General features: G+C 39.2%; 1 protein-coding gene across 2 annotated transcripts; it reads left to right on the forward strand.

The window, feature by feature from the left end:
- The first annotated feature begins 169 nt into the window (after nt 1-169).
- On the forward strand, nt 170-21,426 carry LOC139449383 (integrin-linked protein kinase homolog pat-4-like). Of its 2 annotated transcripts, XM_071230747.1 has the most exons (13): nt 170-529; nt 2,735-2,900; nt 4,415-4,510; nt 4,884-4,980; nt 6,614-6,694; nt 7,380-7,465; nt 8,010-8,119; nt 9,124-9,245; nt 10,043-10,164; nt 10,671-10,733; nt 18,127-18,226; nt 18,902-19,032; nt 19,316-21,426. In XM_071230747.1, exons 1-13 carry the CDS (start codon nt 441-443, stop codon nt 19,466-19,468), a joined length of 1,416 nt encoding a protein of 471 aa, XP_071086848.1. In that variant the 5' UTR covers nt 170-440; the 3' UTR covers nt 19,469-21,426. The 2 variants fall into 2 exon arrangements, with proteins under 2 accessions (XP_071086848.1, XP_071086846.1); XM_071230745.1 differs by lacking the exons at nt 170-529; nt 10,671-10,733 and having other exon boundaries at nt 2,742-2,900.
- The last annotated feature ends 788 nt before the right edge of the window (nt 21,427-22,214 follow it).

Below are 22,214 nucleotides of genomic sequence, written 5' to 3' on the forward strand. Positions count from 1 at the left end.
GCGCGAAAATCGAAACACGACTTATTCGAGTTGTTGATCTCATTCCGGATTACAACTCTCACCTACATAAAAACGGAAGTACAACTTCGCCATGTCAATCATAGACCCGATAACCCATTTTGACGAAACCATTATTACACTCGATTATCCATTTTTGCACACATTACAATCGGAAAGCCCTCAAGCTTGAAAGAATGTCAACAATTTGATGATTTCGAGTTTCATGCGATCTACAAAAGCCATGGATAATTTGGAAACGTAAAATATCACCCCAGTGAAGGATTTACAAGCTGGTATCCGTGTGAGCTTAAATAAGACCTCATTCTTACACCGACAGTGAGAATACTCCCGCTTACTCCGGAAACCGCTTCCAAGTTTCCAAGGAGGTCAAGCTTGGGTGTTATTTATTTCGGAAACTTTATTTACCTCAACAAGCAATCATGGATGATATTTTCACGCAAGTGCGAGAAGGCAATGCCTTCCATGTACGAGTATGGCTGGATAACACCGAGAACGATCTGAACCAAGGGTAAGGTTTGGTTTTATAGGCCTAACACACACAGTTCCATGAATCATAATGATAAAGTGTTTGTCGTAGTAATGAATTTATGTACATTATAACATATTGTTACACCCGTAAGCGCCAGTGCAGCAATTGGCACATACAATCTATATCAAACATTGTTAATGGTCTGTTTTATTAGATAGAAGAAGAGCACCTGTTCTATTTATAGCATCAAGTTGTTGAAATGAGCTAAAAACGGATTCTGATTGGCTCAGCTTTTGCAACCAAAAAGGAGATAGAGGCAGGAGTCCATCCCTGTTACTCATTGACTTACTGGTCCTTTAACGGGATGGAGCAGGTTGTTGATACAGGGGTGTGGGGGAAATATAAATAAACATAACTATGTGTACTTCTGGAATATAACTTTCACACTGAACACATACACATATGTGATGCTGAATGTGTGTACTTTAGATTCTCACAGAAACTCTCATCTTTATTATACATATTATATATGTATCTGGTGTTACTGCCATAGGTGAATGGCTTACTTTTTAATTTTATTATCTTTTTTTTTTCCAGAAATATTCATGTTTAAATGAGGATATGAAATTAACTAGCTCGATTAGTCATGTTACCAGACGTTTGAAAGGTAAATCTGTATTCGGAAGCAGCATATTACATGCACAGTTTCAGCCCGAAATACAGAGTAAAGGTAGCACAGATTTGACACATTTTATTTCATGAAAAATTAATGTAGTAAATTTCTAACCATAAATTTGGCCCAGTATGGAAAAGATCCAGATGAGTAAGGTTTTGACAGATTCACTCACCCGCGTTCTGTGTTTTCGAGGCCTTAGAAGTATTTCTCATTATGTATCTAGTAACAATCGCAATACACTAAAATTAAGTCTTACCTTTGAGAACATTTATTTCTGTTACAATTGGATAGTCAAATAACCACATCTTGTCAATTTAATCGTGAAAATGCCTCGCCAAGCGAGACAAGTCAATCAGGTGCCATCTTGTTACCGTCACCTTTTTTCGGCCCCTCCATGACAGTCAAGTTAAAAATAGATCCACAACATGATCAGCCACATGACATTACAGACAGGAAGTTTACAAATAGCAGCAGATATATCATCGGTGCATACAATTGTTGTGGTGCAAAATTATCATCAGGTCAAGTTTGATTAAAATGTGAAAAAGTAAGCTTTGAGGTATGTTTGCATTACTTATTGAATATCTTACCTTGTTAAGCTTAATTTGTAACTTAACTTCAGCGATTAGTTGCGAACACTTTGGCGTCTTAAGTGAGCTGTGAACGTCTACCTTGATTACATCATTAAGCACATGGCTATGTATTGTTAAGGGGCTCGAAAAGAGGTGAGGCTTGAAAACGTGTTAGGTGGGGATTTGGGCAGGGATGGGTAACTCGGGTACCCAGGTTGGGTGGGTACTGAGTAGGACCTGGGTACCCACAGGACTACCCGGACCCGTGGATGTGACGGGAGTAGCGGTCAAACTATTCCGAATCAGACATGTTTTACTTATCTCTTGAGACCTACAGCAGGTACCCGGGTAGGGTCGGGTAATAGGGGAGTGGGTACCCAGGTAGTCAATTTTGACTCACCCCAACCCTAGTGGGGATATACAAAACCTCAAATATGATGCAGTGGTACACAGTTCAGAGATTTGTTGACATGATAAGGGTTTTACCAAATGCAAAATAGTGTGTCCTATACCAATATAAATGGAGAAGGGACAAAATGATGTTCACTGTCACATCCAGGGAGACAAATGTGTAGACCTTGCTTGCAGTAAAATGCGACTATGCTTGCCGTAAAAGGCGACTATGCTTGCCGTAAAAGGTGACTATGCTTGTCGTAAAAGGCGACTAACGGGATCAGGTGGTCAGGCTCGCTGACTTGGTTGATGCATGTCATTGATCCCAATTGCGTGGATCGATGCTCACAATATTAATCACTGGATTGTCTGGTCAAGACTCGATTATTTACAGACCGCCGTCATATAGCTGGAATATTGCTGAGTGTGGCGTTAAACAACAAACAAACCAACCAACGACAAATGTGTATGGCTGCAGGGTTCGAAATTCCAGCATTCCTTGTATGAAGAATGTCATTGGCACAGTTAAAGTAAGATGCCATTGCCAAAATGACGCACTAAGAAATCATACGACACTGCTAATTTTGCTGTATAACGTTTCAGAGATGACCATCGGTTCAGTTTGTTGCACTGGGCAGCACGAGAGGGACGTACCAACATAGTCGACATGCTGATACAGCGAGGTGCTAGGATCAATGCCACCAACATGGGCGACGACACAGCGCTGCATCTGGCAGCTGGACACGGGCACCGGGATGTCGTCGTCATGGTGAGCAAGGGAGATAATGACCAGACATCTGAGTATCACTACAGAGGTCCAGATAAGATGCATATATGTGTAAATACGCAAAATACATCACCTTTACCCAATTAATTTTAAGGTACTTGTGGGGCGGTCAGGTAGCCTAGTGGTTAAAACGTTCGCTCGTCACGCCGAAGAACCGGGTTCGATTCCCGACATGGGTACAATGTGTGAAGCCCATTTCTTGTGTCCTCACCACGATATTGATGGATTATTACTAAAAGCAACGTAAAACCATACTCACTCACTCACTCATTAAGGTATTTGCGGACAAAGTGAGGTGAAATGGGGTTTAATGTCGCATTCAAGATTATCGCTTTGTGTGTGTGTGTGTGTTTGGACAAATGACGTTTTTATAGTCCTAGTCCACTGAGATACCATGGCACAGTTTAACATGAATACCCCACTTAGACACAGTATACTGACTCCGAGCCGACCAGTCCTTGTTTTAGCCCCTTAATGCTGAGCTCCATCTTTGGGTATGACGCAGCCGGGGGTCGAACCTTGATGTTTTAGCTCTTAATGTCGAGCACCAGACAGGGTTACAACAAGTACCATCTTTTAACATCCTTTTCGTATGACGTGTCTGGGGATCAAACCCTCCGCTCTCCAGGCAGATGCTTTACCACTAGACCACGGAGGCTGTCTCTTGTGTACTATAACACATGAAGAATAACAGCACACTGTGTAATTACCCAATGTGTAATCCCAGTCATCCAGTCCCCAAGTGAATACTCATGGCACTACCTTATCATTACCTCAGTCAATGGATCCTTGTGCACTCAAATTTCATTCTCAGCTCCCTGGAAAATATATACAATCTAAGCTGCCTATGAGGCGCTAGAAGTCTAGCAGTCACATTTAAATCTCACCCTACTGGGTACCCATTCACTGCTGGGTGAGCAGAAGCATCCCTCAAACAAAGTCACTTGCCCAAGGAGACATCACATGTGCTTCATTGTGGGGCAGGACTGAAGCCCTAGACACTCTCATCCGACATGTGAAGATCTGGGGAAGAATAGGTCTTCAGCAACCCATGCTTGCCGTAAAAGGCGACTATGCTTGTCGTAAGAGGTGACTAACAGGATCGGGTGGTCAGGCTTGCTGAATTTGTTGTTGCATGTAATTGTATCCCAATTACGTGGATCGCTGCACATGATGTCAAATCACTGGATTGTCTGGTCCAGACTTGATTATTTACAGACCGCCATAGTATAGCTGGAATATTGCTGAGTGCAGCCTTGAACAACAAATAAATAAACAAACAAACAAACAAACATTTGGCTAGAACTGTTGAATCGGCATTAGTGCAGACTAGTACCTGAAGCAACACACACAGACACACTTCCATGCACATCACTATATTAAGGCGATATTAAATCTTCAACATGTTGAAAGCAACATTAAGCCGGATTTCACCTCACCTGGAATAATACTGAAAGTGACATCCAAGTCACTCACTCACTCACTCATTGTTTCAGCTCCTCCACAACAAAGCCAACATCAACGCCATCAATGAACATGGCAACACACCACTGCATTACGCCTGCTTCTGGGGATTTGACCAGATTGCTGAGGTAAGTAATACAAGTCTTAATTACAACTTTTATAGAACAGTAACGGTATGTTGCTGAATAATATATACTCCCCGCCAAAAGAAACTCGAACCATAGAAACATGTAGTGACGTATGTACGTGAAGTAGAGATGTTTCCAATGTGTACCAATGGAATACAAAACTATCAATCAGTCAAGTGTTACCACAGAGTGACTTCCTATTTACCATGATATGCTGCATGCGATTTCCAAACTTTAATGTTAAAAACCCAGTGCTAAGACTCAGTACTTACCATATGAATAATCCCAAATCCTTGTACTTTTGAAGTTCGTCTATAAGTGTGATGTAAGCAGCTGCAATTGTATCCAACAAATATGTCTTTTCTTCTGTCAGGATCTTGTCAACAATGGAGCTCTGGTCAGCATTGCCAACAAATATGATGAAGTCCCACTCGATAAAGCAAAGCCATTTCTGACAAAGATGCTGAAAGGTAGGTTTTCTGACTAACACAGAACCAGCAGTATGGACGTTTCCCTGGTTATGGCCCAGGCCCCCTCCCATCTATTTGGAGGAACTGTTGAAGCAACCCCATGACCATATGTCACTAGATGGGTATACTATAAGTTGTTGCAGGATCTGGAAGGGTACATGAGGATTTATGCGACCTGAGGCAAGGCGTCCTGCTACAATTAATTTATCTTACCGTCATGTTTTAATGTGACATTGTAAAAGAATTAACACAAATTTAAATTGATAGAAAACAGCTGTACGAATCAGCTGAGGTTAACTTGTGCTATGTAACGTAACTTCCATTGACTTTGGGGGAAAAGTATGCAGGAAGCGGGGTTTAAGGGATTTATTCTGCCTCTGAGAAATGTACGTGCAGTCTGCATTGCTCCTGGCAGGGTATAAGAGATTTATTGCCTCACTGAGAAATTTATTCCCCTCCAAGGCGGGTTTACACAGTATTTTATCAAGATGACATGGGCCAATCAGACCTCGTCATTCTGACATGGAGGTATGATAAAGACCTTACTTGTTGAATAGGCTGATACACCACAAGAACAAGGGGACACGTGTTACACATTTCTCATAACACATCCTGAGTTTTTCGGTGAACTATTGTGTGTGACAGTTTGATCTATCTTGTGACTGCCATAAGACTTTCAGCATGGTAACTTGAAGTGCCAACAGGGCCAAATGTGACAAACAAGTGACGTCACACCAAACATTTTCACGTCATGATACTCATACAGGCAGGCCAACTGACTTAATGGGGTTTTACAAGATGGTAACTGGCCAGTCAAACAGCTACATTGTGTAACAAGTAGTGATAAGATCTTTTACTTTTGCTTTTGACCTTGATACAAGGGAGCAAAGCATTTGGTGCAGCACATCTAGGTTCCTTTAAGAAGACCGCCTCCGTGGTCTAGTGGTAGAGCGTCCGCCCGGAGAGCGGAAGGTCCGGAAAGTCCCGGCCGCGTCATACCTAAAGACGTTAAAAGGTGGTACTTCTTGTTACCCTGTCTGGCGCTCGGCATTAATGGGTTAAAGCAAGGACTGGTCGGCTCGGAGTCAGTATACTGTGTCTGAGTGGGGTATTCATGTTAAACTGGGGCATGGTATCTCAGTGGGCTTGCACTACAAATTGGCATCACACACACACACACACACACACACACACACACACACACACACACACACACACACACACACACACACACACACACACACACACACACACACACACACACACACACACACACACACACACACACACACACACACACACACACACACATATCTTGGACGCGACGTTAAACCCAATTTCACCTCACCTCCTTCATCAACATGATTGATTATGTTTCTCGGTTTCTCAGCACCATACCCATGCCTGTGGGTTCCACCAAAGTGGTAAACGTCTAAGACCTGAATCACTCTCGGCAGATCTTCATGCATAAACAAATCAAGATGGATTAAATATTTTAATGAGTTTGTGCTGAAAAGGTGTGTATTTGCACCCCTTACCCCGGCACTTTGTCTTAGTCAGAATCGTACAGACAATTACAGCCAATACATGAAATGAATAAAACATTGTCATTATTGGAAACCTTATTCTCCAGATCGAGCCCTGGCACTGGGCCAGGATCTGAGTAAAATCCCCTTCAAGGACAGGAGCTGGCTGGGCTACAAGACAAGAAGTCGTGAGTAGCTGCTTGCATTATCACGAGGAAATTCACTAAAATATAATGTTTGTATGACCCATTTAATGTACCAATTTAGGGTATTAATATATACAAAACTCACAGTTGCAGGTGCACTGTCTTATGGATTAATGTTTAATTTTTTTTATTAATGCCTATCTTTGTGACTAATCTATACCCACTGACCAAAACAACTTTTGCGTAATAAAATAAAATTTACTGAGTTGTTTGTATTTGTGGTTCAACAGACCCAAGGTATTTGGTTAGCGAAAGTCTAAAAGACATGGAATAAAAAAGTTGTGTGAAGCTCAGTTTGATAAATTCCCACTCTCACACCACTTGCACACACTTCTTGAAATTTAGGCTTTCCCTGTCCTACATCAATGTAAAAGTATAGGAGATTGTCTTGTAACTAAGATTGCATTTTGGAATGGGTCCTAGGGCCCTGGCCCCATTCTACAATGTGATTTTAGCGCTACTACTGTTGTAAATCTATGTGTTATAGTATGAGAGTTACCAACACATTTGCACTGAGATCGCTTAATCAAACGGGACTTTTGTCATTTTGTTCAAGTCTGTTTTTGCATTGTTTAGTGTGTGTGACTTTGTGCTGTTATTGTTGGAGAGTTTGGTACAGCTTGAACAACCCGAATGTGATAATGATCTACACCGTCTCAATCCCCAGGTGACGCCCTCCTGTCCCGCCACCCGGGTATTGACATTGCCCAGTTACAGCTGGTCGGCCATGTTGCCTCCACTCACTCAGGGGAGGTAAGTCAGGATGTGAAATGGGTGAAATGCTGATTATATAGTGCTAGCTCACTGAGATACCATGTTGCAATTTAACATGAATACCCCTCACAGTTTACTGAATCCGAGCCGACCAGTCCTTGTTTTAGCCCCTTAATGCCGAGCTCCAGGCAGGGTAACGACAAATACCATCTTTTAACATCTTTTGGTGTGATGAGGCTGGGGATCGAACCCCGGACCTTCCACTCTCTGGGCTGACGCTACTCTAGACCACGGAGGCGGTCTGTGGGATTGTGAGTCAGATGGATTTAACACTGCAAAAATTGTATTCCAGTTATATCACAATGTGTCAGGTTTTTGTTGGAGGAACACTGCTTTGAACAGTTGTATTCTTGAATACAAACCCTTTGAATATTCCTTGTGTGTTGATTTAGGGCCTGACCATTTCACATTTTTTGTGGGGGAGAGGTGGTGGTGCTAAATTTGGTCCATTAAATGTTTGTTTTATGTTCATAATTTTAATTTTTTTGGCAGAGTAGGTTAAATGTTTGATGTTTGTCTCCAGACATGGCGCGGTAGATGGCAAGATAACGACATTGTTGCCAAGATCCTCAACATTGTAGAGTGTACTCTCAGAAACTCACGGGACTTCCAGGAAGAATTCCCTCGCCTTAGGTGAGTCTTGGCCTGTTCACAGAGAGGCAACAACATTGTCTGATAATTTCGATGGCTACAAAATTATTAGAACCATGATGATCCGGTGTAGAATAGGTCTTTAGCAGCCCATGCTTGCCGTGAAGGGGACTCTGCTTGTCATAAGATGACTAATGGGATTGGGTGGTCAGGTTCGCTGACTTGGTTGATATATGTCATTGTATCCCAATTGTGTAGATCGAGGCTCATGATATCAATCACTGGATTGTCTGGACCAGACTCGATTATCTACAGAAGGCTGTCATATAGTTGTAATATTGCTGAGTACGGTGTTAAAAAACAATGAAAACAAAATTATTGTACTGGTTCAACCTTTGTCTTGGGCACTGCCAACATCAGTCGACCACTTCCCAGCATTCATTGCTGCCAGGGTGGCACTTTGTCACATTGACAAATATAGATAAAAGAGAACTGCACTGACTTGGAAGAGGCATCGCCTGAAAGCCATGTAATACTTATTACTGTAAAGAAACACAATTTTACTCCATTTATGTCAACAGTAACAATATTTGCATGGAAATCGAGGGGGCTCTCCCATACATCTTATTTTAAAGTTGTAAAATTTTGTTGAAGCATTAATAGATTCATGTACTGTAGGAACCCAACTGAAGGGTACCATTACCTTCTATATTTCTGTGACTGATTACTGACTTAGTGCCTCTTCCTGAATTTGTTATGTACAGTTGATATAATGTAATCTCATTGAGATGAGATCTTTTACTCTGATTTGATACCTCTCTGCGTAAAGCTCTGACGGCATTGACATGGGAGGTCATGTCAGGTGAACTTTCTAATCAGCCAATCAGCTTGGAGCTCCTACCTTTTCCGTACAAGTGGGTATTTATGCACCCTGTCTTTTTTACTGCTATGACATTGACACACTAAAGGAAATACCATTGAAGGTTTTTTTGTGTTCTGTGTTGATTTTCTTTTGTAAAAATCAACATGTTCGAATTGTTGTACAGAATCTTCAACAACCCGAATGTGCTGCCGGTGTTGGCGTGTTGCAACCAGCCCCCCAACCTGGTGGTGATCAGCCAGTTCATGCCCTTCGGCTCTCTCTTCAACACACTACACGGGGAGTCAGGTCAGTTTCACCTCCACTGTGGTAGTGTCTTCAGACGTAACGTAAGCCATAGACCCAGGTCATGTATGGAGGGGGGACATGGGTGACCAAATCGTCGAAGGCATCGCAGTTTGCTGTGCAGAGTTGCGACCCACACGCCAGAAACCTGATATTTGTAGGTTTAAATTGCAGTTCATCCGATTATGTTTCTAGGTTTATCACCACCATACCTGTGCTCGTGGGTTTCACCAAGGTGGTAGACTTGCATTACCCAGGGCTTTATCCCACATTAAAATGACATGCTGTGTTATAACGGGAATACTGTTCAAAGCAGCATTAAACCCAACTCACTCGCTCACTTTACAAAGAGAAGTAAAAGTATGAGAATTGACACCTGCATATATCACACTGTAAGTACATACTAGTCCACTAGTCCAACACCAGTCACTAGTCCAGCACCAGTCACCAATGACACAATGGACTCATCATATTCTAGTCAAGGTAATCCAACTGAAATCAAAGTTTAACAAAAAACATATGACAAAATATCAGAAAAGTAAAACAAATATGTTATGAAAAAGCGTATGTCACAGCATGTCATTGTTTTTCTTTTTCAAGCATGACAATATATTCTACACAAACAAAACACGTAATTGGTCTGGTCTGAAAAAAGCTGAATATACAGGAAATTGTCAGGTACTTTAGTGCTGCAGAGACAGAGAGAACAATGTGTATGACAGGCTCAGATATCGTGGGGGGCTAGTAAATTCAGGAAAATGTCAAGAAAGGTCACTGCATTATCAGGTCTCTGATTGCAGGAATTGTGGTGGACCAGAACCAGGCCTTGAGGTTTGCGATCGATATCGCCCGGGGGATGGAGTTTCTGCACTTGATGGAGCCGATGATCCCCAACTTCCTGCTGACCAGCAAACACGTCATGGTAGGATGCCTGTCACCAATACATGGATTTGAACTACAGAGCAGACGTCATTTAGAAATTTGGTTGAATTTGGTGAATTTGTACCCAGTAGTTAATATTTGTTCAGATTGGCAGAAATGTGAGAATTATTTGGGATTTATTCTGTCTTTATGATGGTAACCATGGTAACCAGGTTATCATGTAGAATTTTTTTTTTTTTTTTCAAATATTGTGGAATCTTTTACTTTTACTGTTTACTTTTACTGTTTACTTTTACTTGTAATCATCTGTAACGATAAATATCAATACATGTTTATTTGTTTATTTATGTAAGTTAATATTTGAAGAATTTGGGGTAACATAACCATGGTGATATCCTGTGTATTATACATATTCTTGTGTTGATTATTTGTTCACAGTTTTACAATGTTTTGTTCAATCACTGTTTTCGTCTTCACGTTTGTTTTGTTGTTTTGAGCTTCAGCTTTGTTTTCGCCACACTACAGCTAATGGATTTTCAATTTTAGATCGACGAGGACTTGGCTAAAATTAATGTTGATGATCCCAAATATGCCAGCGAAATAAACGGGGTAAAAGACTTCAGAAGAAGCGCCTGTGCATTGATGTAGCCTATATTGTGTAGCACTAACACTGTGATGCCTTGGAGTGGATGGTTATGTATTTCAGCACGGTATTACAGAATATTTATATGATATGTGCACTCTTTGGTGATCAGATAGTCAGGCTCAAATACAAGACTTGTTTGTTTCTGGTGAACATGATTCAATGATTTTTGTCTCATAGGATTTTAATTATGATAAATTCCTCAGACATTTCTTTTTAATCACTTATTTTATGTAATTTGCTGGCAAAAAACTTTTTCAAATTTGGAATTAAATTAAGTTTCTGAGAACAGCCTAGTTTTTATATCATGGAGTCTAAAGAACTGGAAAAATAACATTTGAAATCAAGCTGAAGTAAACTGAATTCAATTCAACTGAATTACCAATAGACAGTGGAACCTGAATCTGGCAGTGAGGACTCATGGGGAAATCATATAATCTGATGATTCTACTTCTGGAATTTGGATTTGAGTGATTTCTGCGACTTAAAACATGTTATGGTTGATACATTATGATTTCTCTGTAATTTTGCAAAGTAAGCTACTGTTGCATCAGGTTTTCTTGTTATAATGGTCAGAATGGCCAGTGAATTCCTGTCTCAGAATCAACTGCTACAACAATAGCATGAGTTGATCATAATGCTTAATGGCATTGTTAGTCAAGGATGCTTGACTTGTGAAGATTTGTGAAAACAGGATTTATTTGTTTTCCTGTTCAGTATGATAAGAATGACAACACACGATTCATCTTTGATCTATCGAGAAGTTGTTTGGAAGCCAATATTGTGTTGACCATATCGTCAGGATTATTGAGACTTCACTGTCGATTGTTGATGTGTCCAAATCAGTTCTCAGACACTAAACATTCCAACAGTTGTGTGATGAAACCCCTTGTTCCATTTCTTTGGTATCTGTAGATATTGACATGTTACACTGTTCTCGGAAACTGAACTATTCTATGGTCTCTATAACTAGCTATCATATTTATCCAACAATTGTTACACCAGCAATTGCCATGGTTACAACATGCATTGTGGACACTGGAAACAAACAGATCTATACGAGCCAATCATGAATCATTACCTAGGGCTTAACGATGCACCTTACTGATACGATACAGAGCCTGCTTGCACAAAGACATCTTGGTGCTGAGACTGTAAGTGTATATTCCAGTATAGGAGTTATGAAGATGTTTTGGGCATGGGGGGCCCAGTTGTCTAAGGTGCAGCAATTGCTGTGCAGAGTTGCCTCCCTTGTGGGTTTTCCCTGATAATGTTAGGTTGGTTTCGATGTAGGTTCTAACACCGTTTACAAGCAAATGATATACAACACAAGGAGTGGTTGACAAGTATATATACAAGTAGGAGGCAACGTTTATACAGTAGAGTAGATATCAGATGTAGTTAACAGGCTTATCCACTCCAATAAAACTACATATGATATCTACTCTTCTGTATAAACATTGCCTCCTACTTGTATATATACTTGTCAACCATACTCTGTATATCACTTGCTTGATAACGGTGTTAGAACCTACACCGAAACGTCGCTCTTTATTGTAATAAAGAAGTTGTTCATCCATAAATTCTTATCCTTACTTAGTACTCCAACTTCTAAATGCTGATCAAAGAAGTTGATGTTGTTAGGTTTGTCAGCACCATACCCATGCTTGTGGGTTGCATTGAAGTGATAACTGTCTGTGACGTGCATCACTTAGGCTTTCCTCCAACATAAAGCTGACACACTGGTAGAACTGGAATACTGTTCAAAGCAGTGTTAAGCCCAACTCACTCACTCACTATAAGGGTCTTAGCATAAGGACTGCTTTTTGTACAAGTAGGCCTGGACACAATAGTAAGGTGGGCTTTGATACAAGATACAAACCATGAATACGTGACGCATGTCTTGTTAAGCAGACATATTTAATCCTTAATCTTTTTAAATGGAATGAAAAGACACCCAATCAAAATTGATTGAATAAAGTTAAGCCAATTAAAAACAAATTGGCTTGTGAGTTTTTGTACATTCATTACAATGAAATTTTTTATACAATTTTCTTACATTTTAGTGCCCTCCTTAGATGTACTTGTATCATTGTGTATCGATACATAAGCCCACAATGCAATATTTCTATCGCAGTGCACTGAAAATCAAGTGAATCGTTACACCCCTTTCATTACCGTATTCAACGTAAAAAGCGCCCACAGCGATATTTGCTAATATTTTGGCTCGTGAACAATCCCAATCAGCGCCCCTTCCGACTGATCAATGTACACAAGACTTATTTATTCGTGTATAATACATACTTGTGTGTTATATCACCCTTATTATGGGCAATTAAATTCTTGAAAAATATATCTGTCGTATGTAAACATTTCAGGCTGTTAGCATAAACCACAAAATTTACGATCTTTCAAATTAATGTAATATTCAAATAAGCGCCCCCTGTTTCCAATTTTTAGAGCGCCCTGGGTGCTTATTACATTGAATACGGTAACTTTTTTTCAGTGACGTTCGCCACATGTTGAGTTTGTGATTGAAAAAAAGATCACATTTCTCCTCAGCTCATTGTTTAACTATACGGTATTCTATCCCCGGTCGCGTCATACCAAAAGATGTTAAAAGATGGTACTTGTTGTTACCCTGTCTGGCGCTTGGCATTAAGGGGGTAAAACAAGGATAGGTCACCTCGGAGTCAGTATACTGTGTCTGAGTGGGGTATTCATGTTAAACTGCACACACACACACACACACACAGGTGTGCATGCACGTCGCTATATAAGTGCAATAATCTTGGACGCGACGTTAAACCCCATTTCACGTCACCGTCACCTTTGCTAAAATCATCCTGGTTTGACAACTGGACACAATATCTCTGCAAGGAGACAAGTTTGTGTATTGCTTGTTTATGAATGACTTTCTGTCGGTTGAAGTGGTGCAAGGGTACTTAGTTTTGTTTGTTTTGTGAATGTGTTTTAAGCTAATTCTGTTTTTGAGCATGAAACTTTATCTTGATTTGATAAATTTCCCACAATTTAATTATTTGTCTGTAACACTAATCATTTCTTTCTGACCAAGCACGCCGAATTAGAGAATGCAATGAAGGAATCTGTTTTTAAGAGTCATTCACATTATTTTTGTGCTGAACAGCCAGTGGAAACATGAAAATTATTTTGTGTTTTACAAGAAGGGTGCATGCACATTAATACCTTAACATGAATTGACAAAAAGTATATTTAGACACATGGCTTACTTATTTATGGTAGATACATAATTAATTTCAAGTGTAATTTGGCTGTACGTCAGCTGCTGAAAACGTTCACAGTACTAAAGCCAACATGTAGAACTTAACTTAACATCATATCACTGGGACAGAGCTCCAGATAAGCTGCGTATCTGCTTAAAATATGCATCAGAAATGCAGAAATACACAGTAAAATATAATCCAAGCATATCATAAACGCAACGAACATTACAGATAAGCTACAAAAATAAAACTTGTGCATATCATCAAAATATTGTGAAGTAACCCTGCATATTCGATTAGCAAATCAGCAACTTATTTTGAAATTATAAACGGGCAGTCCATCAACCTTGCCAAACTCCACGATGACAGTTACATCACGATCATTTGCCATCACACTTTCTTGTGGAAGTATCGTGGTAATTTTGAGTCCTTATAAAGCTCTCGAACCCACACGACACCAGTTTGCAGGGACTAGATGAATAGTGTTTTTTAATATTTAACTTAAATACCCACATGTGTAAAAACTAGTGGGTAACAGAAATTTGAATACCCAGATAGAATTACTGATACCCAATGATTTTAAAATGCATGGGTAAAATACCCACAACACCATAAGCTTATCTGGAGCTCTGCTGGGATATTGCTAAGACAGCTTTGTAGTTTGGAATGGTAAATGTTTTATTATATCCTTTTCCAATCAAAATCATTGATTTGGGCTAATAAATCGATTAAAAGATAATGGCTTAGTGGATAAATTAAGAAATTCACTTCCAGGAAATTTTTGTGCCCAGTGATGGTCACATTTTATTTGTGATCAGTCATTTATGATCTAATGTACTACAATACTATGAAAGTACAATAACAATATCAAACACTTTAAAAGATATAATTGTGACAGGAGTATGTTTTGTAAGGTTTTGTGGGAAGACAGTTAATTTACACTTTTGACAGGAAATCAAATGCAAAATTGCTAAAAAGCTCTTTTAAAAACCATAAATGCTTTGTTTGATTGAAAATCTTCCTGTAGCGTATTATTATTAAATTATGTATTTATTTAACCACAAATATATTTTGTCAACAACAACATGATAAAAAAAATTTCCCTCATGCCACTTTTGGTATTAATCAACAACCCATGAAAAATATAAATAAATGGCTGCATAATGATTCAATAAACAATTCAACCATTTTCATTCATTCATTTTCCAATCTATTTCATTTTCTAATCTGTTATTATATTCATTGGGATAAGGGTCACTATTTAGTGGTAGTACATTGAGATTCTTGGAAGCTGGGCCTCTTATTCGACAGATCAGATATTCATTTAACATATTCTCTCCATATTGATGGAAATGTGTCTTCATTTTCAGCTATAGAGGTCACACACAAACGTGTAGACACATACCAAGTTTGATGGGAATCGGACACTATATATAGTTGAAATGCTAGCTGCGAATTCCATAACCAAGAAATGCAATGATCAATACCATATTTGATGTAATATGTGCCCTGTGTCCTAAGCAAATTGACAAAGGGGAGGTTATTAAAATCATATACCATATAAGTCAAATTTGTTGTCTAACATCGAAGAAACTAAAGCTTTTTTGACAATAGTAACGAGGAAATGAAATACCCCTTTTCAACTGCTTTCTGTAAAGAATTCTGAAATGTGCATACCGAAATATGGACTGTCATGTTAATGTGGGGGCTTAGTATGGGGAGTTGATAAGATATCTGCTAGTCATGGGTTCGAATCCCAAATTCACCGTCCTTTCTTGGTTCCCCATAATACCTGTGTTCATGGGTTTCACCCAAGTGGTAAACATCTCATAACTTCATCTCGATTTTCTTTTCACATTAAGCTGACATGTGAAATACTGTTCAAAGTAACCTTTATGCCCCACTTGAAACAGAATTTCGATTTAATAACAATATCCTCTTTTAGATAAATGATCATGTTGATGCATGTTTTGGCAGTTCGAAGTTGGTCAGGGGTTCAGAATACATGTATATTTCAAATTCTGATTAAATGCACTGGACATCCACCAGAAAAACATTATATACTGACCAACACCATCAGCATTTCTGGGTAACAGCACTCGCAGCTAGCCAGTGGGATGCAGACCCACCATGAAGGAGGACTAGTGTTTGATGTATGCTTGTGCATGTAGGATGGAACCCTGGACACCCACGCCCAGAAACAAATACTTCAAAAGTGTGGTTTGGGACTTCTGTTTCGACAGTTGAAGTATTTATGACCATGATGAATCAGTCTGTCGTCGCTGTTGTTCAAGCATGCTGAGGGTGGCCCACTGTGTCAAGTGTTCTGTTGTTAAGCTGGGATACTGAGTTTGATTCACGACACAGATGTGTGCAGTTTTTTTAACTTCGTTTTCAACCGCCATTATGCTATATGAAATCAAGTACCGTATTCGACGTAATAAGCGCCCCGGTCTAATAAGCACCCACAGCAATATTTGCTAATATATTGGCTAGTGAACAATCCCAATTAGCACTCCTTCCGATTGATCAATGTACACAAGACTTATTTATTCGTGTATAATACACACTCGTGTGTTATATGCTTTCTTAATTAAGAGCAATTAAATTCTGGGAAAATGTATCTGTCACATATAAACATTTCAGTGTGTCAGCATAAACCACGAAATTTATCTTTCAACTCTCTCTTTTTTTTCACCAAAATAATATTCTAATAAGAGCCCCCTATTTCTAATTTTGAGAGCGCCCTGGGCGCTTATTACGTCAAATATGGTATATGAAAAATTTATGAGTAAATATTGATGGGGTTTATATTCTCCTACAAGATATATATTAGTCCTTGTGCAAGCTTTGCTAACCGAAAAGATTCAGATTGAAACAAATTCTGAACACTCGGAAAGGTTGTCTCCCCTTAACTGCAGCTTGAACCAGTACTAGTGTTGATTCTTTGTGGTGTTACTTTGAATACGAGTCTTCCGTACATTTTATAAAATATTTGTCAAAAGTTTTGTCTTCTGTGGCTGACCAAGGTTCCATCAATGTCAATATTCACACATTTTATTTGTGCACTAAAGATTGTAAATTATGTTTGTGTGGTTAAGTTGTTTGTTGTGGAGAATGAACCGATTTTGGGTTGATACAGATAGTTAGAATGTATACGTAACCATGGTAACACAAGAGGAATGGGTTTGTGAATGGGTTGATGTGTTACTTACAAAGATAGGAATAATATTCATTTGAAGAAGATTATAAGGAACATTTCCACCAGATGGTTGAAAGATCACAGTTAGGTCTTTACGTATGGGAATCCCATTTTAAAACATTTTGATCTCTTTCTTGTTTATGGCCTCCAGTAAAGGTGGTGTAGACTATGAAATATCTCAGATATTGTTGTTTGTGGTTTGTTATCAATTATCATGATCAGTTATAAACATGCATTTAGAATGACCATAAAGAAAATATCAAATACAAAAACACAACAAGAATATTTTACACAACGTTTGGTTTTGAAAGAACATGAAAAAGAAAACCATGATTGTAAACTATGAGGAAATGTAACATAACCGTTATAATCACCAGGTGTTTGTGGCGGTGCATGGGTGGCCCATTTGTTGATTGGCTGGGCGGAGTTTCGTCCTTTAGGCACGCCAGAAACCGACGATCATGAGTTCGAATCCAGGTTCACTCTGATTATGTTTCTAGGTTTGTCAGCACCATACCCGTGCTCGTGGGTTTCACCAAAGTGTTAAAAGGCCTGCATTCCTTCAGGATTCATACCATATGATGCCAGCACTGTGATATAACTGAAATATTGTTCAAAGTGGTGTTCAACCAAACAAACTCATATACTCCAGTGTTAGAATTGGAGCATCAATCACAACTTGTACCTTTTTTTTATTATGCCATTTTCAATTAAGTAAGTATCAATAACTACTGTCAGATTGAATTTTTCATTCTAGTCATCAGCTCAAGTTGACAAAATTTGGTCACATATGTACAAAACAGTATCGGGTATGCTTGAGAGATTGAGATGTTTGGCATAATGTTATGATCATTCTAAAGATGTCCTCCATGTATCCAGTTGTGATACCATCTCTTCCCTTGGTGTGATCAGATTGACGAGGACCTGACGGCCAGGATCAACATGGCAGACTATCGGTTCACCTTCCACGAGCGAGGCAAGGAGTACAACCCGGCCTGGATGGCCCCTGAAGGTAGGTTTGTGTGTCCTGCCCCACCGGTGGCACCCTGTGACTCATTGTATGTTTTTACCCAAATGTTTGCTTGTTTGTTGTTTAACGCCGCACTCAGCAATATTCCAGCTTTAAGACGGCAGGCTGTAAATAATCAGGTCTGGACCAGACAATCCAGTGATTGACATAATGAGCATTGATCCACACAGTTGGGATACGATGACATGCATTAACCAAAACAGCGAGCCTGACCAAGTGAAGGTAGGTGGACAGCGTGATCAGCTTGTCAAACTGGTTCTCAGTTAGAATGTCACCCTAGCAACCTTTGTTTTTGGTGGCTACATAGATCGGAAGGTCAGACTTAGTGACTTTGTTGATTGCATGTCATCGTACCCTGATGACTGGGATGCAAACATTGGCTAAATAGTAATAGCCAATGGTTGCTCTAAGATCAGGTCATGAAATTCCACAAAATTTAAGTCTAGTTCGGCAAGGGTGGAAACTGGACTTTTAAGGTTAATAGCTCCCTTGCCTCAGGAAGATGGTTACCGTTACTTCTTATCACGGGCAAATATTTAGCAGTTATTGGATTTATTGTCCAATCTGTATTACTAAATGGGGATTCCTATTTCTACTAAGCTTAAACATAGGCACAGCATATTTTATCAATACACAGCATATTGTTTCAATACACAGCTATGCTGAAGAAGCCTGCAGAAATTAACATGAAAGCAGCGGACATGTGGAGCTTTGCCATCTTGTTGTGGGAGTTGGAGACTCGGGAGGTGCCGTTTGCGGACCTCACACCTATGGAGATTGGCATGAAGGTAAGTGGCCTTGACATCACACTTATGAAAGTGACCTTGACCTTCAACTCATATGAGTGACCTCGACCTCACTGCAAATATAGTGATATCTAAATAGACAGTTTTTTTGTTCATGCACCGATTGTCTTTAAATGTAATATCCAGTTATGTATAACTGTTTATAATCTCATACCAACTTTGACTGGAATAGGTCCGATAGTTTTTCAGATATTGTAGTAAACGTCGGTACCTTAAATTACCTTCCTGACTATAACTGTCATGGCCGCCTACTGTGTGTTTCCAGGTAGCCCTAGAAGGTCTGCGCATCAAGATCCCTCCAGGAATCTCCAGCCACATGTCTCGCCTCATCAAGATCTGCATGAACGAGGAGGCGGGCAAACGGCCGCGCTACGACATGGTAATCCCTATCCTAGAGAAGATGAAGCAGAGCAGTTAGGTCAGCGTCCACCACAGATAGAAAGCAGGGTCAATCATTGAAAGCACTCTGCGTCTAAAAACTTTAAATCCACCATTGAAGGAACTCCAGAAACTCTTGTCCATAATATTCTCTGGCAAGACAAGGGTGGTTGTGGTCTTCAGGTGGCTCATGTGATCCTCTAGTTACTGGCAAGCAATATCTTTAAGCAAATTGTTGTCAAAATACGTCCGGCTGTCATGGCTATTTCCATTGGGTACAAATATCCTTCTTCTAGTAGCCGCCATGATCCTTACCTTATGGCTACTATGGCCCTGAAACATCTGGCTATCATGGCTACTGTCATTTACTGTGATGGCAAATTGGCTGGCACCTGCTAGCCTGAGCTAGCCTGAGTCTGTTTAATGGTATTTTGAGGATTAGCAAAATTTCAGGCTTGTTTAGGTGTGTCATTTTGTCTTAAATCAGGCTAGTAAATGTTTCTAGGTCAGTTTCCGTCCCTTAAAGAAGTAACTGACTACCTGACTCACCTTTAGGTTTTACAATGACATCCTCTTTTGTCAGGGAGATTTCCATCACTGTGTTCCATTTAACACCCTCAGGGTCACATGGCTTCTTGTCATGGCATTCTGGGATGTCTCACAAACTGTTCATTATTTCTTCAATACTTATTTAAACATTTATCTTGGGTTGCAGCTTTAATTAGTTCTGAGCAATAAAAGTAAGATTGGTACTAATTTCTTAAAATGGGCATTAAAGCGTCTCAGCAAGTGCATCGGACACCGTTCATATTTAACTTTGGGCTGTCAGTCAAACAAGTTATGTGTACCATGGTGTGCCTATTGTTTGATAGTGCTGTATGAATGATAATAATATTGTTTATATTTGTCTTATTCCTACTTTCCAAAATGTAGCTTTGTTGACAATACAAACAGAATGTATCAAATAGATGTTCAATGAAGAGGAAAATAGAAATGGCATTTCCATGTTCTTGTCTGGGAAATATTGACAATGTTTGTGTACATATGGTTAATTCAACCGTTAGATGCAGCAACAATATAGTACAATATGTACATCTGTATATTGTTTGACAGATTCTGTGATCAAACAGTTGTAGAAAATAATATTGTTGATGCTCTATTGTTCCATGAGCTTGGCTGACAGATTAAGAAGCAATATGTTACCTGTTAACATCAGAACTGTGTGTTTTGAATGTCAATCAAACCCATCTCCTCAGATCACTGCAAGTTTGAATTGAGGAAATTTAAGAAGAAAGGACAGTCTATACAAACCTGTTGCCATCTGTCCGAAGATGTAGTAGCCCAGTAGATAGGGTGTTTGCTTGACGGACACAAAGTCTGGGTTCAGTCCTCGAGTAAATAAAATGTGTAAAGTCTACAACTTTCAATACACAACAATGTTAACCTCTGTCACTCAAAATCCTTTGTCTAATATGTAATTTATCAATTATCTCTCTCCGAGTCAAATAATTCATATAACAGTCCATCCAAATTGTTATTTTTGTCAACTTCTGATATTTGTGTTGCAGGATATTTCTGAATAATCTCCCAATGCAGTGATCTTTTCCATGTCATCCTGTCCGATTCTTGGTGCTATTTATTCTGGTTATGCTTGACACATCATTATATTTCATACCATGGCCTGTCTGTCATGAAACTATTCATCCATATTATTTTGCTTTTCATAGCTAGATATTATTTAAGATATATTCAGCTTTGAGTTACGACCTGTTAACATGCTAGTGAATTGTATTCTATGTTATTTATTCAACTGTTTAGTTTGTTGTGTTATCATTTCATCTGATGATCGTACAAAACCGTTCAGTCAAACCAGGCATTGTAGATACATACAAATCAAGTTATACCAAACATATAATATGGAGGCATCAGCCCTCTCAGCTTATTATTCAAAACCTTGTAAACTCATTTTTTCGTTGTAACATTCGAGGGGAGGGGGGGGGGGGCCTTGTGGTTACAACAAAAAGTCTTGGGTGCGATTCCCCACACAGATACGTGTCATGCCCATTTCTGTGTCCCCTGCAGTGATTTTACTAGAAGAGCTGTGTAAAACTCCATTGTTCATTTTTAAGATTATGGTTTTGACAGAATTCTGACTCGTACTTTGGGCTTGTATCGGTTCTCCACCTGTTTCAAACTACAGAAAACTTATATTTTCATTGATTTCCCATGACTTTACAGGGTTCAATTGCAGTCAATTTGCCAAAAGTTTCATCACAATTATATTGGCCGTCTTCCATTGTAATCATTTCATACAGCTTTGTTTTATATATTCCTAAATTACAAAGTGAAAAATGCAATAAATAAAGCTAAGAAATCTCAATTCTCAGCTTCACTTCTCATGAAATTGTTTATCACCAAAATGAACATTCTGACATCAAGGTATAACAAATTTGTTAGCTCTAACCATATTTTCTAAAGCCATTGCCTAAGAACTGATTGTTTAATTTTCTTCAGCCTAGACTGTAATACTGGTCATGGGTTTTTTGTTAAACAAAAACTACTGTGGAGTAAGTCTCGCCTGGCCTGTCTGAGGCACTGTTATTTGTTTGCAGAGTGGCCTCCCTTGGTCATTCCAGGATATGCTGGCGTGGGTTCAAATACAAGATGTTAGTATCATACCAGACATTAAACAGAAACAATATGCCACAACTTAATACTGTATAAATTGGTGTTAAACCAAAATGTTAGATGAAATGTTTTAAAAGAAAAGAACTATAGATATTTAA

Source organism: Haliotis cracherodii, unplaced genomic scaffold, assembly GCF_022045235.1.
Source record: "Haliotis cracherodii isolate W230 unplaced genomic scaffold, xgHalCrac1.p SCAF_8, whole genome shotgun sequence".
Taxonomy (NCBI): Eukaryota; Metazoa; Mollusca; class Gastropoda; order Lepetellida; family Haliotidae; genus Haliotis; species Haliotis cracherodii.